Genomic DNA, 21,820 nt, shown 5'->3' on the forward strand with positions numbered 1-21,820 from the left:
TAACTAGCAAATGAATAAGAACAATTACGCTCCTTCTTCCTCACTCTCGTGATTCTCTTTTCTCTGCCCTTCCCTTCTTCTTAGGAGGCCTCTGGCCCTCGAAGCCAGTATTCGAGCACGAGTCTCGTACCATTACACCATGTACAAGTCTAAAGACTTACATCAAATCTTGGACGTCATATTCATTTGAACCAATGGTTCAAAATATGCTAGCTAAATGAATATTAAAAAAAGAAGATTGCGCATGATTTATTTTTCGCTGTGTCTCCTCCTTCTTTCTGGCCTTCTCGGCGTTATTCACCTATTTTCTATCTCTGAATGCTTGATGCCTTGACCTCCATTCACTCTGTACAAAGGATCTATATGATCTGCAAACAACAAATCAGACACTAGTTCTTGTTCCGTGAGTCTCATTCCATGGACTTTTCTCCTCCAACATTGTTGAAGCTCTCTGCAGTGACTGTTTGCCGCCATTCCAGCTTATTGTTGGCCATGAATTTTGAGCTGTGGCATCATCTAGTTCTTGTTGCGACGGCCAAAGGCCAAATTCAATGGAATCTCACGAAACTTGCACCAGCAGCGGCTGCAAAACATTCTTCTAGCCATTGACGCCCTTCGAGTTCATAAACCCCACCTTATGTAAATCTCAATCAATCAATCCTCACCAACTCTATAATTTATGTGAAATTCAGAACCCATCTTATCTCAAGTAATGGAGGTTGCGGGTCAGGTAACTGCGGTTGCACAGCACCCTGCAGTAGCTTCGACGGAAGAGAACGACAAAGTGCTGTGGTCTGCGGAGGCAATAAACTTTTATTTTCTTTTATTCCTCGTTTTTCTCCTTTCTTCTTCCTCTTTTTTTCTGTTTTGGTTGATTATGCAGGGATCATACATTTACCCGTTTTTCTCCTTTCCTTCCTTTGATTTTGTTTTTAAAAAAACCATCAATTTTCATTTTCAAATTAAAACTTCAATTTATGACTGTGATAAACTATCAGAATCAATTAAAGTAGAAATGAAATAAATCTAATAATGTCCATTACAAACACCACCAAAACTAATATCCAATATAAACAAAGATCAAACACCACCACCATTGTTCATCATCAAACCACACCACCGACCAGCATCCACCACTCTTTACAGTCGAAAACATAAAACACAAAATTACTCAACATCCATATCCCAAAAAACATCAGTCAAACACAAAATTACTCAACACCTAATCACCATTTACTCAAGTTACACAATAAAAAAATCCATAACCCAAACCATTTTCACTCAACCGCAACACCTTTCCCTGCTTTGCAAAATCCAACCTTCCTCTCAACCATCACCACCTCCACAACCCCAAAATTTAGTTAACATTTGAAACTCCAAACTCTGTCAAACTATAATTGAAATGCACTTCCTCAAACTCCACGTGAGCTTCCGCCCTTTTCAGAACCCTTCTCCAGGTCATATTCCATAACAGAGTGGTTGGGGTTGGGGCGGCACAGATCTGGTCATGTTGAGAGTAGTCACACATCGGATGTTTAACAAACTTGATAAGTGCTTATATAGTTGGGTAGGTCACCCCTTATGAATTGGTTTTTAAGGGAACCTTTCGGATGCCTTTGCTGCACTATAAATTTAATATGGTATCCGCGTTATGGTGGCCTCCCATGAAAAGCTTAATGCACTATATTTAATTTCCACATGACTAAATAATCATGGATGTCTTTCTTCTGTTTTTGTTTTTTCTCTGTCGCTCAAATCACGTTGGGTAACATTGAAAAAACAGATAAGCTAGCAGCCTCTGAGATACTTTGTAGAAAGGGTAGCCAAAATCTTGCCTTAGTTGTGGCATTAACAGCTTTATTAGTACTAGCCACTAGGTGTTGTTATCCTTAGTCAAGGTCTTTCGGGTTTAGTTACCCAAAAACAGAAATAGAAGTATCTTATTAGCAAACAACAAATTTCCATGAAAATTCAGAAATTTTATTCCTTGCAGTTCAAAATCCAATACTCGTTTTTAAAATATTTGTATACTTAAATGTTTCAAACATTTACATTTATATTTTTAATATATAGAATACTTTGCTAATTTATATAGAATACTTTGCAGATTTATGTTGACCATATTTGGTTGCTTGATAGTAGTAGCCTGGCTAGAGTATCTTGGCATGATATATCTCTTCACGGGGCATACAGTGAATAATATCATGTAACAATTTTCTAAGACAACTTCAAAAGTCGTTTGAATTAGTCTTATAAAGAATATAGATTAAAAAGCCAATATGGATCTGAGATAGATCAAGCCAATGAGACAACCATAATGTATAACAACCATAATGATTATAACAACCATAATGATTATAAAACTAAAATTCAACGCATTCGGTGGATGCTACCAGGCTGTACCGCGTGAAAATCAAAAGAGGAAATTATTTATTACTTCCTCTGTCTCAAAATAATAGTTATTTTAATTAGGTTGTTCTATTATTAACAATTGTGTACAAGATGCATCAAATCGATGTTTAACTAATAGAAATTTGTTTAGGGTTTTTTCTATTATAATCCAAATCTACAGTCTATTTCATAATTGAAAAACTTTGAAAAAAAAAAACAAAATATAACTAGTTAGTAGTTAATTAAAAAAGTAAATAAAATTTGTAAAAATTTATGTAAATAAAAACTAATTGTTACATCATAACACTACTTTTTTTGACAGATAATATATGTAAGGGACCATGATTGTGTATTAAATTTTAGTTAAAATATGGGTATATTAAAAATTAAAATTAAATAAACACAAAACTAAACCCATGGGTATATAAAACTTTTTAGTACAATTAATCCTTAACAGCTCTACCCCATTTAACTTTCTAACATCCGACAGGATAAGCAAATTAATTAATGTATGCATTAGGTGGCCAGTCAATATGAACAGTGGCAATTAGATAATGAAATAGAAAGAAATGTCAGTATTTTGTCTTGATTTTATCTTAAAATATACAAACAAATCATATTATTTAAGATATAATAAAATTTTAATTAATTTTTTTATTTAATGCTATATTTATTTAAAATATTATGTATTTAATTCAAAATTTCAAAGAAAAAATTCAATAAACTTTGGATTTTAATAATATTAATTACCTTACCTTTAAAGTAAACAAAAATATTTTTATTATAAAATAGTTTCCTAAAGATCATCTACAACATATCAACCAATACAAATTTTATTTAAAATAATTTTCCATAAAATTGAAGTTTTTCATTAATTAATGTGAAAAAAATTAGAAATAATTTTCTTTTTTTGAATGAAATTAAAAAAATGTGATTAAATAATATTCTTACCCTACATAAATTACTCCATTCAGCTCTTTTTATAATATTCCATTGACCACCGGTGATTAAGAAAATTAGTTAATTTATTAATCATATTAAATTTATTTTAATATCTCTCTAATTGTTAATATATTTAATGTTTTAGTTTATGTTTAGCAAAATTAACGGTAAGTTGAAACATAAAAGTTAGTAATAGAAAGTTGAAAAGTTAGGTTATTAAATTATAAATATTTAATAAAATTAGTTGTTACATAGATGAAAAATGTAAAATAACATAAAAATAATAAAAGCATGATTTATTTAAAAAAGATAATAAAAAAATTGATAAATTTATTAAGGATAACAATGGAAGAAAATATAAAAAAAAACTAGAAATTAAAGAATAGTATTTTAAAAAATGTTATTTCAAGTAATGTTTCAAAAAACGCTAAAAGCTATTAAAAATCTTATTTACCAAATAGTAAAATAAACTTTTCAACTAGTAAAAAAATTAAAAGATAACTGAAATGTATTGTGAAAGATAGTCTTAAACTTTATTTATTATACATGTAAGTAGACAAAAGCAAATTCATAATGCTCCTTAATTATGTTTCAAAGAATCTAAATATTTTAATGTTTTCCACTTAATTACTATTTTAATTGACTTTTAATTTTTTTTTAACAATTTAGTGTACAAGATGAATCAAATCGATGTTTAACTAATAAAAACTTGTTTAGGATTTGTTCTATTATGATCCAAATCTACACTTCATTTCATAAGTGAAAATCTTTGAAAAGATATTCTTGATTGATTATTTAAAAAAATAATTAATATAAAAGATATTTTAGATTTTTTTTTGCTTACAAAAAGATATTTATGACATTTCATTCATAATCAAAGATTTAATACAAGCTATAACATTGTAGAACACTTTGAGACTAGGAGTTTTTAAATTCAATTTGATCCAAAATAAAAATGGAAAATCAAACCAATCTAATTCTTTTTGGATTTGTTTAGATGATATTTTGTTAAATTGAGCAATTTGATTTGATTTGTTGTTTGTGTTTTTTAAACCGAACCAAGCCACAACTCTTACGTTAATACTTATGTTACTTTAATGTTAAGTGTTTTATATATATTACTTATATTACTTTAATGTTATGTATATAAAACTTATACAACTTATATAACATTTTTTAGACAATTTTTTCAAGATATGTTTAATTTAAAATATGAAAATTTGACAAATTTTTATTGTAGAAGGTTTAACATATTAATAAGTTTGATAGATTGTTATAAACAATTTTTTAATGCAATTTAATTTTAAAAATGAAAAGTATATGAATTTTAATAAAATAATATTTTAATAAGAATCTCAAAAATTGAACCAAACTAAATCGTAAAATGTTGATTTGATTTTGTTTAAATTTTATTTTAAATAAAAATTGAAACAAACTGAACAACATATGTTTTAGAAGTTTGATTAAAGTGACTTTTTAAAGAAAAATCAAACCAAATTAAAACACAAATACAATGAAAGACTAGGAAAAGATGGTACCACCCTAAACATATTATGAGTAACCGAATTTGTTTGTCTCTTTAAGAAAATTAAGTCATAAGACTAAGGTTTCATTTATATATATATAAAAGTACAACAGAGATCTAGTAACGTGATTTTTTTTCTCCTTATAGGGAGTATTTGGTATTTTTCAAAGCAAGGATTGGTTTTACTCTGATTAGTCATCACCTAATTTGTGTTACAAATCTCAGTGCGTCAACAATGGTTTTGGCAACTTCATTTTCAAAGTGATATGAATGCTTTGAAGTGATTGGAGCGAAGGGAGGATTCTGTAGGCTTTTCTTTCTCACCGTTTTCATCAAAGCTTCTTTCTTTCTCTCTTTTGCATTCTTCAGAGTTTCTGGTGCCTTCATACTGGTCAGGTAAGCACTAACGGCAATTTGATCATTCCTATTTGAACTTGAGGTTTTTTGCGATGCTGCTGCAGCTCATCTTGTATTACTCCTCTAAAAGAAAAAAAAATATTAGACACAACGCATGTTTAATTTGTAAAACTAATGTTTAATTTGCTGTTACTAGAATTTCGGGATCCAATTTTTGAATTCATCAATTTTGAAATTTGACGAAAAGAGTATACAGTTAATTAACATTAGCTTTACAAAATTAGTTAACAAGGCTAGCTCGCTTTCTTTTCTCTTGCTTGGATTTCAATTTTCCTTGGTTGAATATATGATTATGCTTATCTGGCTGGTTGCATGGATATGATTTTTATGTATAAGCCCCAACTCTGTTTTGTTCATTGGAATTGAAGCTTGACCTGTTCTGCTTTGGTTTGATGGGTTTGCTATTCATTGACTTCATAAGTCCATAAGTCAAGATAGTTTTATTTATTTTTTTGACACTGGTGTCGTGCTGTGTTAAATCCTATCTGTAAAGATAGTTTTGTGGGGACCTCCTTGCGCAGTGGACTTATTAAGTGGATAAGAATGAGTGGTTCTTTAAATTTGTGTCTATCACTGTAACTTTTATTATTGTGTTCCCTATCACCTTTTGTCATGGCTAATACCACCTGTCTTGATGATTACTGTCATTACGATCTTCAATTATAAATTTTATTGTACTAAATTAATTAGATTTTAACTTTAACTAATATTTTTTATAAGCTAAGAAATCCAGTTAATTGAAAGAAAACTAGCTTAAGCACAAGGTATGTAAAAGCAAACAACATTACATGCAATGCTCTCTATACAGATTGACAAGATACATGTCACTCACCCCTAGTTCATTAAACATTGTTGTCCTATAACTACACTTTGCCCTGTATAAAATGTTAATTGTTACTTCCTAACATATTTCAATTAACATGTTATTTTTCTTTAAGATTGTCATTGTACCAAAATAAAATAGATCTAATAATGCTCATTTCAAACACAACACCAAAACTAATATTCAATATAAACATAGATGAAACACCACCACCATTGTTCATCATCAAACCGCACCACCGACCAACATTGAATTAATTTATTGGAAACAAAAATGTGTTTAAACATTCTGACATTTGATTACTTGTTATTGACGTACAGGGGAAGATGTAGTTGATAGCAGGAGGGAAATCAATAATTAAGCATGCAGTTTGTTGGAATTTTTGTTCAAGTGTTGCCACATCTAAAATCGGTGTGTCTACATCTAAAGTCGGGGTTGGGATATCTAAAGCTGCTACCATATGAACTTTGGCGTTATGAAAGCATAGTTAAAGAATTAGACAGAGGTTTTAATAATCTGCAGAGAGAGAGAAAAAGGATTGGACATAAAGTAAAAGAGGAAGAAAATCGATATGGGAGAGCTATTGACGATGATGTTATTAAATGGTTACAAGAGGCTGATAAGATCATTTCTGAGTATGACGATTTCAGGCTAGATGAAGACAGTCCATATGCTGTGTTTTGCGATGGTTACCTTCCTAAACCATCGATAAGGTTTCGTCTAAGCAGAATAGCAGTTGATCTTGCAAGGAGAGGTAATGTACTGCTGCAGAGCGCAAATCCTGATTGGTTGGGCCGATCTTCGACTGATGCTGATTTCCAAAGCTTTGCATCAAGAAATCAAACCAAGAAGCGTATTGTGGATGCATTGGCAGACTCGAATGTTGGAGTGATTGGAGTTTATGGGTGGAGTGGTGTGGGCAAGACTAGTTTAATCAAAGAAGTTGCCAAGGAAGTAAAAGGCAAAATGTTTGATGTGGTGATTATGGTGAACGTAAGCTTTCCTGAAATACGAAATATTCAAGGACAAATTGCTGACAGGTTGGGGATGATCTTGGAAGAGGAATCTGAGAGTGGAAGAGCAGCCCGCATACGGGAGAGATTGAAAAATCCCAAGGAGAAAACCCTTATAATCCTAGATGATATGGAGGTGAAACTTGACTTCGGCATGCTAGGAATTCCATTTGATGACACTGTCGGTAGCCAGATGAATAACAAAAAGAAAAACCCTTTGGCCCACCACAAATATGCAATGAAAACAGAAGAATTTGAAGCTTCCAGTTTGATGAAGATAGAAGAACCTATTGCTAGATACACAGGATGCAAAATTTTGATGATTTCCGACAGTGAACAACTTTTGATCAGTCAGATGGGTGGGAAAGGAATTCAAACTTTTTCTGTGGAAGCATTAACAGATAAGGAAGCAAAGAAGATGTTTATGACCATGGCTGAAATAATACCATTAATGGAAAAGAAAGCAGAGACGATGTTTAAGACCATGGCTGAAATAATAGCATTAAGAGAAATGGAAGCAGAGACGATGTCTAAGATCATGACTGAGATGATAGGTGATGAAAATTCCAAGTTTGAAAAATTGGCAGCTCAAATTGCCAAGAGGTGTAAAGGGTTGCCCATGACAATTGTTACAACTGCAAAGGCATTAAAAAATAAGAGCCTGGTGGTATGGGAGAAAGCATATCTAGACCTTGGAAAGCAAAACTTAACAGCAATGCCAGAGTTTTCTACAAAGTTGAGTTATGATCTTCTAGAAAATGAGGAGCTCAAGCACACTTTCTTAATTTGTGCACGTATGGGTCGCGATGCATTAATTACTGACTTGGTGAGATACTGCATTGGTTTGGGTTTCCTTCAAGGAATTTACACTGTAAGGGAAGCTAGAGATAGAGTATATGCATTGGTTGGAAAGTTGAAAGAATTAAGTTTGTTGTCTGATAGTTTTTCAATTGATCATTTCACCATGCATGATATTATACGTGATGTGGCTTTGTCAATAGCATCCCAGGAAATGCATGCATTTGCACTGACAAAGGGAAGACTAGATGAATGGCCCAAAAAGCGTGAAAGGTACACTGCAATTTCCTTACAGCATTGTGATGTGACTGACATTATGAAGAAGTTTCCTGAAAGCATAGACTGTTGTAGACTTAGAATCTTCCATCTTGACAACATGAATCCACGTCTGGAAATACCGGACAACTTTTTTAATGGAATGAAAGAACTCCGGGTGTTGATATTGATTGGCATTCATCTATTATCCTTACCTTCGTCAATTAAATGCTTAAAAGAACTCAGAATGTTTTGTTTGGAGCGATGCAAACTAGCTGAGAATTTATCTATTATAGGAGAGTTGGAGGAATTAAGAGTTCTTAGTTTATCAGGATCTGATATTGAATGTTTGCCTATTGAATTGAGGAAGTTAGCTAAGCTACAAATTTTTGACATAAGTAATTGTTTTGAACTTAAAAAGATTCCTGCTGATGTATTGTCAAGTTTAACTAGTTTGGAAGAGTTGTATGTGGGGAAAAGCCCGATTCAGTGGAAGGATGAAGAAGGACAAGGAAACCAAAATGGAGATGTCAGTCTTTCTGAACTGAGGCAATTGAATCAGTTAACGGCACTAGACATACAGATCCCAAAAATGACCCATTTTCATAAGAACTTGTTCTTTGACCAGTTGAATAGTTACAAGATCATCATTAGAGATTTCAATGCATATCCAGCGTGGGATTTCAAGATGTTAGAGATGTGTGAAGCATCAAGATATTTGGCACTTCAGCTAGAAAACGGCTTTGACATTCGTAATCGAATGGAGATCAAATTACTATTCAAAAGAGTTGAAAGTTTGTTGTTGGGACAACTAAATGATGTCAAAGATATTTTCAATGAACTGAATTATGAAGGATTTCCCTATCTGAAATATTTGTCCATTCTAAGTAACTCAAAAGTTAAGTCCATCATCAATTCAGAGAACCCAACATATCCTGAGAAAGCATTTCCCAAATTAGAGTCATTGTTTCTCTATGATGTCAGCAACATGGAACATATATGCCACGGTCAACTTACAAATGATTCGTTCCGCAAACTAAAAATCATCAGGCTCAAGATCTGTGGTCAATTAAAGAATGTCTTCTTCTCTTCTATGCTCAAACATCTTTCTGCCCTTGAAACAATTGAAGTTTCTGAGTGTAACTCTTTGAAGGACATTGTTACCTTGGAAAGCAATAAAGATCATATTAAGTTTCCTGAATTGCGCTCTTTGACGCTACAATCTTTGTCTGAATTTGTTGGATTCTACACCCTTGATGCATCAATGCAACAACAAGTGCCTAACTGGAAGCCGGGTGATCAACTCTTTGATGAAGAGGTGTGCTCAAAATTGTCACGTTGATTTGATTAAATTTTGAACTTTCATATATTTGATTTGATAATATGTTAAAATCAAGAAGAAAGTGATTGCTAGTAACTTCAAAAATAAAACCTGTTGGTTGCCTATTATTTCTTCTCTATCTAACCATTTTTTTCTTTTCCCTATACCGTATATTAAGTTGAGAAATTCAAAATAAATTCTATAATTTTGTAGACACTATTTAAATATATTTATCGTACGTTGCAGGTTGTAGTTTTCAAATTAGAGAGGATGGAGCTGTCTTCGATCAAAATCCGAAAAATATGGAATGACCATCCTTTAACAAGACTTTACTTTCAAAATTTGATACACTTGGATGTCAATGATTGTTGGAATTTGCGATACCTACTGTCACTTTCGATGTCCAAAGGTCTGATGAATCTTCAAAGCCTTTTCGTAAGTGAATGTGGGATGATGGAGAGCATATTTATGGAAACCGAAGGTAGTGTGATTGAAATTGAGGTATGTCGGTGGAACTATAGCATTTTCAGATCTTTAATATACCTTCATTTTAATATGTAGCTGCTACACACATTATCTTAGATATTAGATAATTTAAAGTCTGTGTGTTTGTGATGAAAACCTTAAACAAAAAAACCTATATGTGATATGAAATTATTTATGTCCTATATGTTTATGTTCAAATTCTATGACAGTATTGCGGACTTTCAAATACCCGGTCATAGGGGACACAATATTGTTATATAAAAAATCTTTTGATTACTTGCACCTCTAAATTCCAACAATCAATATTATATTGCTTTTCTTATGCCATTCTTAACCAGTAGGTCATTTGTATACACCATTATGTGATTTTCCCTTGAGGTATGTTTTATAGGATGAGCAAGCTCCTTGATCCCTTCCCTTATATTTTTCTAACCAAAACGATAATAACATTAATCGTGAACTTGATCATTACTGACTGGTTTTGTTTGTCATAATTCACAAGAAAATAACTGACTATTGTTGAGACAAATTCCCTCGAGGAACTGAATGTTTTAATGATTGCTTTAAGTTTTCTTATTAAAACAAAACATATTTAGAAACTTGCTGGTTATTTTATTTACTTGGTGTGAAGAGAGCTGGGGAAGGATACTCAGGTGAGTACTGCTTCTGAGTTTTGGGAACACAATAGGTGATGTTGTGAGTGTCTAACAAAGGTGCTGCTAAGAGAACTAGGAGGGACAGTCATGTGACTGTGGCTTCTTAGATTCTAGGGGACACAATAGGTAGTTGTGTGTGCCCAGTAGAAGGTGCTAATGAGGGTGAAGCCTAGAGAGACTTGTTGAAATAATACTTGGGTTGCATAGGCTTAGAGAATACTAAGTTATAAGAACTTGTGGAGGCTTTAGGGAAGAAAAAATATCACAAGATGCTTGGTCATAATGAAAAACCTATAGTTGTAGAAATTGGACGTAACTCGTGTTGAGTGAATCAATATAAATCTTTTGTATATTGTTTCCTCTTCTACTGCTTCTCATATATTGTTGTTGCGCACTTAAAATCTATTTTTTACAAAAGCCTATTTTTCATAAGCTTAAACTTGATCCTTGATCAATGGGTTTTATAAAACTATTTTATCATCCAAGAAGCAACTCCTACTATGTGCCATCAAATGAAAATAAGAAAATGTGTACAAAAAATTTTGTATCATTAGTGAGTAGGTTCTAAAGCAGTAACAAACAAGTTTATTTGATGGTTTGTCACAAAACTATCAGTTCATCCAAGTACCTCTAAGGAAACATGTTACTCCTATAAATCTTCTGGATCTCTTAGCAAAAAAGCTAGAAAAGCAAATTCAGAAGCTAGTGTACTTGGGTAAAAAAAAATGGCCAGATCAGTAGTAAATAGTTACTATTCAACTCCCCTTTTAGTGACCGATTAATTCACTTCAACTATACTATATAATGATTAGCTACCTAAACCACAAAATAAAATGTGTTGTATAATGCAAGTTATATATATATATATATATATATATATATATATATATATATATATATATTTTCTCTTTCTTCATTGATTTGTTTTTGTCTTCTCTAATATAGCCGTTAGTTTAATTAAATTTGTGGCAATTGTGAACCAAGGGCGGAAGCATCTTTCCAAATTTGAAGAATATCAACTTGACAAGCATGAAGAGATTAACACAGATATGGCCTCCCAAAATTCCTTTGCATTCCTTTGGCAAACTGCATGAATTGATCATTGACAGGTGTAATAAACTTGAAAATGTTTTTCCTTCTTATATGGTCGGAAGTTTTCTTAGTCTATGCGACTTGAAGGTTACTAATTGCAAGTCAATGGAAAAGATATTTGACCTCAAAAGTGTTGGAAAACGTCGTGCTTGGAATATGATCACCAGTTTGCAAAATGTTCATGTAAAAGCACTGCCAAAATTGGAGCATGTATGGAATGAAGACCCAGGAGGGATTCTTAGATTCACATATTTGAAAAAGATATGGGTTCAAGAATGTCTCAAATTAAAACATATATTTCCAGTTTCTATAGCCATGAATCTTAAAAATCTTGAATACCTTGAAGTCTGGAATTGTGCTCAGTTGAAGGAAATTGTTTTCAGGGGGGAAACAATCAAAGAGAGTAGCGTTCTGTTTGAGTTTCCAAAACTAACCACAGCCAGATTCTCGAAACTGCCAAACCTTGAGAGTTTCTTTGGGGGAGCACATGAATTACGTTGTTCAACACTGTATAACTTATCCGTGGAACATTGTCACAAGCTCTGGCTTTTCAGAACAGAAATTGCAAATCCAGAAGAAAAGTCAGTCTTTTTGCCTGAAGAGGTACTAATCAACCTTTTATCTCCCATGCATTCTTTTTAATTCATAGAGATAGAATGAGAATCATAACAGCAGAAAACAAAACAAACTACTCAATTACATGGAAAATGTATTTTCATCTATTGATATCTTTTACATTAACTTACCTTTGTTTATTTCAACCATCATTGCTTAGGTAATTCGCAACATGAAGTCCATGCAAATAGAGCCACGTGATGCAAATTCCTTAAAGAGATATAGAATGCACAAATTAGAAGAGTGTCAATTATCTGGAATAAGGGATACTGAGATTCTATATTTTTTACTCCATAGAAATCCTAATCTGAAAAGCCTGTTGTTGAGTAATTGTTTCTTTGAGCAGTTAGTGACTTCGAGAAGCCTTGTTAATGACAATTTGGGGGTTGTTCCAATGCTTAAAAGCTTGAAATTAATGAACTTAGCTTCACTTAAGACGATAGGTTTTGAAGAATACACAGTGCTATTTCGAATGTTAGAATGCTTGATTTTAAAGCACTGTCCATGTCTGAATAGCATAGCGTCTTCCTCAGTATCTTTCACTTACTTGACAAATCTGGAAGTAAGTAATTGTAATAAATTAAGCTATTTATTGACACCACCAACTGCAAAAAGCTTGGTTCAGCTCACCACCATGAAGGTAATTCAATGTGAATCGATGAAGACCATTGTGTTTGAGTCAGAGCAAGAAAAGACAGAACTTAATATTATTTTCAGACAATTGAAGGAAATAGAGCTCGAGGCTCTGCATGAACTCAAATGTTTCTGTGGATCCTATTGTTGTGCCATTGAGTTTCCGTCCTTGGAAAAAGTTGTTGTGAGTGCATGTAGCAAGATGGAAGGGTTCACATTCTCTGAACAAGCCAACAAGACACCAAATTTACGACAAATATGTGTTAGACGTGGAAAGGAGGAAGAAAGATTATATTGGGTACGTGATTTAAATGCTACGATACGATCTTTGTACAAGATTCGGGTAAGTATCTATTAACGATGATATTTGACTTGCACATTATTTTCCTTCAAGTTATTTGTTGTATGACGTCTGTCAAAGGTACATACCTAATAAGGAATAAATAAATAATTAAAAGTTACGGTGGAATGGAATTGAATTAGAAATTACAGTGAAGAGTGTTTGTAAATATGTTTTTCATAAAAAAATTCAGTTGCCAATTTTAATTCCTTTTTTATGAGTTTAACTTTTACTTACTGTCAATGTAAAATTAAATTTGTTTAATTACTATTAACCAATCAAAAATGATGATAGAAATAACTTTCAGGCCATTTCCATTTCAACATCTCACTTTTTACCTTTTATGCATCTTAAATGGGTTTCATCATTTCATATATCTTATTTTCATTTCACCAATTCTTCAATAAGAGACTTCAACCCAACATTTATTTATATTTAAAGTAAACAAAATTATTGTATATGACAATTTATGATAGAATAATAATGTTAATAATTTATAATGTTATGCATAGTTATTTTCTTTTTTATATATATATTTTCATACATTAGACCTCCATTTATCTTTCAATTCTTTTTTTTTTTACTTTCTCTTTTTATCTGTGTTATGTCACATTACTTACCATATCATTTTCTTCTTCATTTTTGTTTATGTTTTTCACAAGATATACAAATGTATATACCAATCACTTTTTTGAGATTTGTCTCACAATATTAATTAAAAAGCAATTATTTCATAAAATAAATTATTTTGCGATTTTTTTCACTCTAGAGACGCCAAACATAAAAGCATTATGATGAAGTATGAACAGGAATTTTGGATATTTCAGATAATGAACTTATTTACAATATTTACAGGCTCTTGATCCAGACATGGCAGCTTCCAATCCTTACATGGCACTAAAGATCCATCAATTGAAGACTTTGAAGCTGGTGAATTGTATTGAATCTAATGCTATTCCAACTGTTGTTTTTTCAAGTTTAAAGAACTTGGAAGAATTAGAAGTAAGCAGCACGAATGTAGAGGTAATATTTGGTATAATGGAGGCAGATATGAAGGGATATACCTTACGGTTGAAGAAAATGACTTTGGATAATCTGCCAAATTTGATACAAGTATGGGATAAGGATCGCGAAGGAATTCTCAGCTTTCAAAATCTGCAGGAAGTGCTTGTTGCTAATTGTGAAAAACTGAAAACTGTGTTTCCTACAGAGCTGGCTAAAAGAATTGTGAAGCTCGAGAAACTTGAAATAAGGCACTGTGAAGTGCTTCAAGAAATTGTTGAAGAGGCGAATGCAATTACAGAAGAACCAACAGAATTTTCATTTCCTCATTTAACCTCACTGAATCTGCATATGTTGCCACAACTCAGTTGCTTTTATCCTGGAAGATTTACGCTGGAATGCCCAGCCTTAAATCATTTAGAGGTGTTGTCTTGTGATAACTTGGAGAAATTTCAAAACCAACAAGAGGCACAATGTTCTACTTCAGTTACTAAGCTACCCCTTTTCTCCGAAGGAAAGGTTTGTAAAGAAATCTAACTTTTTTTTTCATTTTTTTTATTTGGCTAAAATATGTTTTCAGTCACTAATAAATGTTCAATTTTTTTTTATTTCCTGATCATTTATTTGTTCATTGAGTATCTAATAAAGAACAATTTTGTTTTGGATCCTTATACTTTTTTTAGTCTCTAATTAATTAGTGAATTTTGTATTTATTCTTTAATAAAAATAAATAAAATTTACTTGTTATTAGTCTTTTTTCAATGAACTAATAACAAATGAAAAAAAATTATTATAAAACAAATACAAAATTCGTAATTTGTCAGGAATTTAAAAAGATATCAAAAATCAAAAATATTTTTTTTGTTTTATCAGGGAGAAAAAATCAAAAAAATTATTAAGAAAAAAATATAAAATTTGAATATTTATTAAAGATCTAAAATATATTTTAACCTTTTTATTTCTTCTTTTTATTTCCTATTTGTCACCCCTTGGTTGCCCTTTTGTTCTTCCCTGTCTAGACTATTTTCATTCTGGAGTCATTGAAGCTCTATTGGGAAATTGCAAGGATGCTATGCAACAAAAAATTTCTGAAGGACATGCTTCATAAATTAGTTGAACTTGAGCTGGATTTTAATGATGTCAGAGAGGTACCAAATTTCGTGGTTGAGTTTGCTGCATTACTTGAGAGGACATCAAATTTAGAGTATCTTCAAATAAGCCGATGCAGAGTTCTTGAGGAGTTATTCCCCTCTCAACCTGAACAAGGTGACACCAAAACGCTTGGACACTTGACAACCTCATCCCTTGTCCGTCTGCAGAAATTATGTGTTTCCTCGTGTGGTCATTTGACAACTTTGGTACATTTACCAATGTCATTCTCCAATCTAAAACATTTGTCTGTAAAAGATTGCCATGGATTGAAGTGCTTATTTACATCCACAACTGCAAAAAAGTTAGTACACCTTGAAGAGATGTACATAATGCGATGCAAATCCGTGGAAGAAATATTGGCAAAAGAATTAGAAGACACTACTACTTCAGAGGCGATACAATTTGAGCGACTCAACACGATAATTCTAGATTCTTTATCAAGCCTGTCATGTTTCTATTCAGGCAATGAAATTCTGTTATTATCATCTCTGATAAAAGTGCTCATATGGGAATGCCCCAACATGAAGATTTTCTCCCAAGGAGACATAGAAGCGGAATCATTTATGGGAATTCAAGTCTCGTTGGATCCAAATGAAGATTTGTTCTTCCACCAAGATCTTAACAACACTGTGAAGCGGAGGTTCCAACAAAATGTAAGAACTTTATTTGAATTAATCAATCGATTTTACTTCGATTATTGCATGAATGTAATGTTTTTAACCATTAATTTTAAATATACTAGAGATTTTGTGTAAACATTAATTTTAACACCAAATATTAATTCATGACTTTCGTTAAATATAGACTTCCAAATTTAATAGTAAAAACAAATTCATTCATAAGTTTTTTTCAAAGAAATTCATAGAAGTTACTTAATATCCACATTAATTTTATATAATTTTAATATATTTTTCTCAAATGATAAGTACTGGTCATACATAACTATGTAATAGACCCAGTTTTTATGAAATCAAAGATGAATGACAATCAGGACTTGCAACTTAGATTCAACTCTAATCCATTTTATTACATGGTATAGTGTTTCCTTTCAATTTAAAGATACGGATACAATATGTTTTTAATTCTTAATAAATATTTGAATTTCATATTTGTTTCCTTATAAAACAAATTGCGTTGAGCATTGAGTTTCTAATAAAAAACAATTTTGGTTTTAATTTTTGGTATTTTTTTTTAATTCATAATAAATTAACAAATTTTATATTTTGTCCGTAATAAACTTATACATTATCTATAGGAGTTGTTTGAAGCCTTGGACAACGAGAGTATTTCTGATAATCTTGAGCTAAAAGTGGACTGGCATGGTAAAGTTGGTCTGGAAAACAAATGGTTGGACAATTTGATGACTTTGAAGCCGGACAATTGTACTCTACCAAATGCAATTCCATCTGCTACTCTTCCTCATTCAGAGACAACAGAAGAATTTGAAGTGCAGAATAGCATCAAAGTCAAGGTAAATTTTTATATGGATGACACTGAAATTATGGAAACAACATCCCTGTTGAAGAAATTGACTTTATATGAGCTATCAAATCTAACACGAGTGTGGGGAAAGAATAGTAAAGGAGTTCTCATCTTTCATGTGTCTAACAGGAAGAAGGCACAGCAGCAAATGTAACACAAAAGTTTGTGTTTCCTCGTTTAGAGAATTGGAATATCCATGACTTGCCACAGGTCACTTACTTTTACCCTCGAATGTATATGCTCTAAAATGCCCCCACCTTAAATAATTATCATTGTTGGATTGTGATGAGCAGCAGTTATTTCCAAGTGCACATCTCATGAATAAGGATGAAGGTACCAGTACTTCAATTAATAGTCATCCTCTTATCTTAAGTCTAAAGGTAAGCACCATAGAATCTGGACTCCCAATCTTTTTTTATTTTGTTGGTTGTGTCTAATTCACAGTCCTTTGTATTCGAATTGTTTAACCTTCAATTTTTAGGTTATTTCTAACCCGAAGGAATTGAGACTAGATTGGAAACACAATCCAGCGTTATTATTCGAGAAGCTCCATGAGTTAGATGTTTTCAATTTTCCTCATTTGACAAACTTAGTATATTCAACTTCTAGATTGTCTTTCTCTCGTCTGAAAAAGGTGTCTACATTCAACTGTCCCCACATGCAACATTTATTTACATATTCAGAAGCCAAAAAGTTAATGAACATTGAGGAGATTACCAACAAGGAATGTGAATCAGTGACAGAAATAATTGCTAAAGATGGAGACGAAAATGAACACAAAGGAGAAGGTGATAATAATAAATATGAAAATGACTTGAGATTTTGACTCTTGACTCCTAACCAAAATTTGAAAGCTTTTTTACACAGGGAGTTCCACTTTGAATTCCCCATCCTTGAAAGAAGTGGGGTTCACCAAATGCTACAGCACGAAACTTTTCCATCTTGGTGGCAAAGTGCGAACAATATTGAAGGTGACAATAGAGGGAGCCGATTGGGAAGGTGATATAAATTCTGCGCCCATGCAACAGTTTGAGGAGGAGGCAGCCTGAGTGAGTTTAATTTGGTGACAATTCCCCTCGACTTGTATGTAAGTACATACATTGATAATTATTTCTCATGGACATGCAATTAATATATGCTGATCAACTGCTACTAACTGAGGGAGAGAAGGCATTAAATATCTAATAACGTTTCTTTGTTTCTGTCTTCTACATAATTGAAAAGTTTTGAATGTTAAATTAATATATATTTTACCCCAATATGTTTTGGTCATCTCTAATCACCTCACTTTTGTTATAACTTGCTCCAGGAAATTGTTGTCGATCTGGTGAGAGAAGCTTATTGTTGTTGCGTTCGCTCATGGTACCCTTGAAAACTAGTTTTCTTCTTCTTAAGCACAGCAACAGAGCAGAAGACATGGAATGCTAACAAGTTTGTTTTCTTTCTTGCATTTATATTTTTCTATCTTATGAAAGCATGAATATGAACATAATAAACAATAACATAAATAGTTAATTGTGAGAAATTGAGGGGAAAAAAGTTCAGATATGTTAATGGATTTAAGTTAATCAAGCATGGGTAGAATCATTATTTTCAGAACTATATATAATGAATCTAGACAAAAATAAAAACCAATTAAATGTCAATATTTGATACTATCAAGATTTCTCAAGCCTTGCACGATATGGTTTAAACATTGTGAATCTTTTACTTATCAAAGTTGGGGTTCCAGTTGCCGTACTCATGAACGATTCGATTTATTTTCCTAAAAGTTTGAATTTGTTTTACTTTCAGCTACTATCTATAATAAATTTTTCTTTTAAATAATTTTAAGGTTGGGGGAATCAGTGGACTCGAAGAAGGCAATGACAGCATTCATGACAATAACTATCGACAAATCGAGGGATTTTCTTCTGTTAAAGTGTGGTGTTCATGAATAAAGTTTCCGTATGAACCTATAGGAAACGCTAATGGTTCGTATTGTATATAAGGGTGTTTTATGAATAAAGTGGTCCTGTATTTATACAGGAGTAGAGGTGTGTGTGGCTTTCAAACTTTAAGAACAGTATTTCATATATTTGACCTATATTGTTCCAAGAGGTTGCGTTGCTTTAAATTAAGTTGTTCAAGGGTTTTCTATGAATAAATTTGACATGAGTGTATTTCTAGAGAAGGACTCTACATGGAGAAAGTTGGCAACTTGGCCTTCATCTCTAAAACATATTTTTAGCATGTTGTGTATGTTTTTTAAGTTATAATAAGGTGTTTCATAAATAGTGTTATCATGTATTTCTACGTATGTGTACTATGGTTTTTAAGTTGTAAAAGGAATGTTCTGTGAATAAAGTTCTCCTGTAAATCTACAGGATGTTTGTATGGTTTTTTAAATTGTAGAAAGAGTGCTTCATATATAGTCTCCTAAGAATACATATGTTAGTGTAGTGGTTTAGACTCCTTTTTTAGGAGCACTTTTAGCAACCTCAGGCCATTTGATGTTTACTTCTGTTTACAGCTTGTAGACGAGAAAAAAGTAAAATGCAAATGTTCAACTCCTAAAATCGTACCTGTAAATAAATATGTAAAAAATTCTTAAGTAACATTGAAAATATAATATTTTTAGACTAGTCCATACGCAGTTAATACCTTCCTCAAGTTAAAATCCTTGGACGTCTTTTAAGGATGAAGTTGACCCATATATCTACCTGTCATTGCATGTTGTGTTGTTGGGCTTTGATATATAGGGGAAATCTCCAACTGCCGGCTGAAACACCATGCACATTGGCACTGTAATCCCTCTCTTTCCCAAAATCTAGGAATTCACAATATTTGGTAGACAATTTTTCAGAAAGAAAGCAAAATAAAGAATGCCAATATCGGCAGTGCATTAGGATTGAGAACGAAGACAATCAAAAGAAATATATATATGAAAAAGGTTTTTTTTTATCAATATTTTTATGTTTTATTTATTTATATGTATGCCAAGATAGAGAATGTCACACACACTAGATTGTTTGCAATTGTAATTGCTGCCTGTTTATCAACAAAAATTTCAATTCTATTTTTCTGTTGCATGTCTAAATCACATAAAAAAAATTTAACCATAAAACATGATTTACAATTGTTGATGCTGCTATGAATTCAGCCTCTCCAATAGACTATTCTACAATCTCTTGCTTCTTTGTGCACCATGAGAAAACTCCTAAGCCTAGGCTGAAACAGTATCCTTGAGGTACTCTTCATGTCATCAATGGATCCAGCTCAATCACTATCAGAAAATCCATAGAACCTGAATTCATGACACCTCTCAAATTTGACACCATAATCAACAGTGCATTTAACATACCTCAATATTCTTTTTGTTGCTCTTAAATACACTTCACTAACACAATGCATAAATAGAGACAAGAGACTTACAGCAAATAGAATAGAATGTCTGGCCTTATCTTTGTAAGATACATGAGACATCCAATCAACCTCCTATAATAACCTTCATCAACTTTATCAGTGTCATCTTTCTTGCTCAGATTCTCTTTTTAATTCATTGGAGTGCTAACAGATTTGCATTCTTTCATTTGAAATTTCTTCAAAATTTGTTTTGCATATTTTCTTTGATAGATAAACACTTTGTTCTCATTTTGTTTTATCTCAATTCCTAGCAGATAAGTCATGAGACTGATAACTGCTAAATATGAGTTATTTTGATAATAAAAATATATTGAAAATATCTTTAAAAATATTAATTTAGCTGTTATCTTTGGCTTAAATATTAAGATTTGATATTGTTCTTATTTATGGCGTGCATATATGAAAAGGAGAGATTAAAGGAGAAAAAGATCCAAAAAAATATCCAAAATATTAAGAAATCTCAAGATATGATTACAAGCAAAACAAATCCAAAACACATCAAAAATATCAAAAAAGAAAGATTTCTAGCATCCACTCCAACAATTATAAAAAGAGAGTCAAGCCAAGGAGGAAAAAAAGAACACAAACCCCCTTCTCCTAGGGGTTTCATTTACTCCCTCTCTTTCTTTCACCCCTTTCTCATTATAAAGCCTTCAATGGCCATGAGTGGCTAAGCCTCTAGTTAGGGCCTGGCAGGCCTAAAAGCCAAACGATGTATGATATACTCACTATTTATCAATGCAAAGGTGTTTTCTATTCTATTATCTTTTCTGTTTTTATCTTGCATTATTCATCTTTATATTCTGTTAGGGGTTAGACGTTCCGGGGAGGATAACTTCTAAATAAGATTTAAAGAAGGTATGCATGCATTGGTTTTAGGGGTTAGACACTCGGGAGATGGTAACTTCTAATAGAACAAAAAGAAAGGATTTCATAAGAAAGTCATTGCTAGGAATAAAATGATTATTTTATTATGCCCATGCATTCTTGCAAACATCTAGAATTCATACTTCATGCATTTTATTTGTTGAGTCTTTGCAAAGGAATTTGGAAGATAGATAAATAAAATAGGTTTTTCATCGTGAGGAATCAGGGACAAGTAATTGAACAGATGTGGGTAGAACAGAGTCACCTAAATTGATAAAGAAAAATCATAAACTCATACATCCTAGGCAAACAAGGTAGGTCAGGTCCCAACCTTATCATATTCTGATTTTATTTTATTTTTATCTTCTATTTTTATCTTCTACTTTTCTTATCTTATCTTTTATCCTCTATTTTCTTTATCATATCTTAATTTAAATATTTTATCTTCTCTATCTTCTATTTTTATATTTAAATCTTTTATCCTTTCTTTTAAATCTTTATCTTATCTACTATATTTTCTTATCTTTATTTGAAATTCTTTATCTATTGCTTTTAGATTGGGTTTGCATTAATCTAAGTACAAACAAAATCCATGTGGATTCGAC

General features: G+C 32.0%; 1 protein-coding gene across 2 annotated transcripts; it reads left to right on the forward strand.

Annotated features, from left to right (window-relative positions):
- Positions 1-4,972: 4,972 nt before the first annotated feature.
- On the forward strand, positions 4,973-19,323 carry LOC100797869 (uncharacterized). 2 transcript variants are annotated; one of them, XM_006583283.4, is made up of 14 exons: positions 4,973-5,254; positions 6,419-9,482; positions 9,732-9,986; positions 11,612-12,322; positions 12,495-13,310; positions 14,163-14,828; positions 15,329-16,114; positions 16,717-16,932; positions 17,073-17,153; positions 17,240-17,323; positions 17,425-17,731; positions 17,811-18,030; positions 18,253-18,374; positions 18,778-19,323. In XM_006583283.4, the coding sequence occupies exons 2-12, from the start codon at positions 6,462-6,464 to the stop codon at positions 17,990-17,992; spliced, it is 7,125 nt and encodes a 2,374-aa protein (XP_006583346.2). In that variant the 5' UTR covers positions 4,973-5,254; positions 6,419-6,461; the 3' UTR covers positions 17,993-18,030; positions 18,253-18,374; positions 18,778-19,323. The 2 variants fall into 2 exon arrangements, with proteins under 2 accessions (XP_006583346.2, XP_006583345.2); XM_006583282.4 differs by having other exon boundaries at positions 4,974-5,254; positions 17,237-17,323.
- Positions 19,324-21,820: the final 2,497 nt, after the last annotated feature.

Source organism: Glycine max, chromosome 7 (genome assembly GCF_000004515.6).
Source record: "Glycine max cultivar Williams 82 chromosome 7, Glycine_max_v4.0, whole genome shotgun sequence".
NCBI classification, from domain to species: Eukaryota; Viridiplantae; Streptophyta; class Magnoliopsida; order Fabales; family Fabaceae; genus Glycine; species Glycine max.